The following is a 1,799-nucleotide window of genomic DNA, read 5'->3' on the forward strand; positions in this document are numbered from 1 at the left end:
TAGTTTTCAGATTTGGTTTATGTTTTCTGGAAATTTAGGTTATATTTGGAAATTGCTATAGAAGTAGCAAATTATTATCATTTCACATGTGCAAATCTATTAAAGTATCATTATATGATGGATGTCTTCAATAAACCAACCAAGGAGTATAGCAACACGTCATTTGTCCCATATTGTAAGGGAATGGAGTGTTTCACAGGCATGCATTTTCCAAATGATGGACACATACCCCTTTAAGGTCAAAAAAATCTGTTTTTAGCACTTACTGTGAAAATATTTCTCAAAAAAATGTTTTATATCCTTGTCTCTTTTAAAGTACAAGTTATAAAGATATATATATTCCTTTTTACAATTCAGGTCTGCTGAGTGCTCTTTACTGCCCAAGAGCCTTTTGTGTATCTAGGAGAATCTTCATAAATACTTTGTACTTTGATTTATGGTCAATGAATTGGGCTTGTAGATTCAGTAAACAATTAATAGTTTAATCAGGTGGGAGCGAAACCAACGCCTGGCTGGGAGCAGTAGCCTCGCCGCGGCCGCCGAGGGTCTCTCTGGCCAGTGTTGCTCCCACCAGTCTACAGCATGGGAAATATCTTCGCAAACCTCTTCAAGGGCCTTTTTGGCAAAAAAGAAATGCGCATTCTCATGGTGGGCCTGGATGCTGCAGGGAAGACCACCATCCTGTACAAACTAAAGCTGGGTGAGATCGTGACCACCATTCCCACCATAGGCTTCAACGTGGAGACCGTGGAGCACAAGAACAGCAGCTTCGCCGTGTGGGATGTGGGTGGCCAGGACAAGATCCGGCCTCTGTGGCGCCACTACTTCCAGAATACACAAGGTCTCATCTTTGTGGTTGACAGCAATGACCGGGAGCGTGTGAATGAGGCCCGTGAGGAGCTCATGAGGATGCTGGCGGAGGATGAGCTCAGGGATGCCGTCCTGCTGGTGTTTGCCAACAAGCAGGACCTCCGGAACACCATGAATGCGGCTGAGATCACGGACAAGCTGGGGCTGCACTCCCTGCACCACAGGAACTGGTGCATTCAGGCCACCTGTGCCACCAGCAGGGATGGGCTCTATGAGGGACTGGCCTGGCTGTCCAATCAGCTCCGGAACCAGAAGTGAGCCCCCCCCCCCGCCCCAACTCCCTCCTTCCACCCTGCTTTGCTCTCCTGTGGTGTGAGTGCCAGAAGCTGTCTCCACGGTCGGTCACAGTGTGCTTCACCACGCTGGAAATGTGCAGACGCAGCCTGCAGCCGGGTTTTTATTTAATGTAAATAGTTTTGTGTTCCCAACGAGGCAGTTTCTGGTACTCCTATGCAATATTACTCAGCTTTTTTTATTGTACAAAGAGAATCAACCCACCGTTCAATACTGAGAAGGGATTTGGGCACACGGGGCCTCCGGGAGTCGCTGTGTGGGACCAGCCTGGCACACCTCCTCTGGGCATTAGGTCTATGTTGAGATCCATTTTGGTGGTTGGTTTTTAACCCAAACTCAGTGCATTTTTAAAATCGTTACAAATACAAGAAAAGGAGAACACTTGAACACACAGAAGGGAGATATGTGCCTAGTGTAGGTTCTGCAGTGGCGGCCAGAGTCCAGTCCACCAGTGGGCCATTTCCCGTCGGGAACGTGAGACAGGGCAGAACCAGCCACGGTCCATTCTGCATGGTCACAATAGGGTCCCTGTGATCGCTCTTGTCTCGGGTCATCCTGTATCCCCTAGCATTTGTGCTTGTACTTGTGCTTATACGGCCACCCAGGAGATGGGCTGGGGGCTGCATCACTGCTCA

At 48.4% G+C, this 1,799-nt stretch overlaps 1 protein-coding gene across 1 annotated transcript; it reads left to right on the top strand.

The window, feature by feature from the left end:
- The first annotated feature begins 489 nt into the window (after positions 1-489).
- On the top strand, positions 490-1,128 carry LOC112672158 (ADP-ribosylation factor 1-like). Its single transcript, XM_035695968.2, has one exon. The coding sequence runs from the start codon at positions 583-585 to the stop codon at positions 1,126-1,128; it is 546 nt and encodes a 181-aa protein (XP_035551861.2). The 5' UTR covers positions 490-582.
- Positions 1,129-1,799: the final 671 nt, after the last annotated feature.

The sequence above is a fragment of the Canis lupus genome, chromosome 10 (genome assembly GCF_003254725.2).
Source record: "Canis lupus dingo isolate Sandy chromosome 10, ASM325472v2, whole genome shotgun sequence".
Classification (NCBI taxonomy): domain Eukaryota; kingdom Metazoa; phylum Chordata; class Mammalia; order Carnivora; family Canidae; genus Canis; species Canis lupus.

Coding starts and splice junctions, on each gene's coding strand:
- LOC112672158 (XM_035695968.2), top strand. CDS start 583: ATGGGAAATATCTTCGCAAACCTCTTCAAGGGCCTTTTTGGCAAAAAA.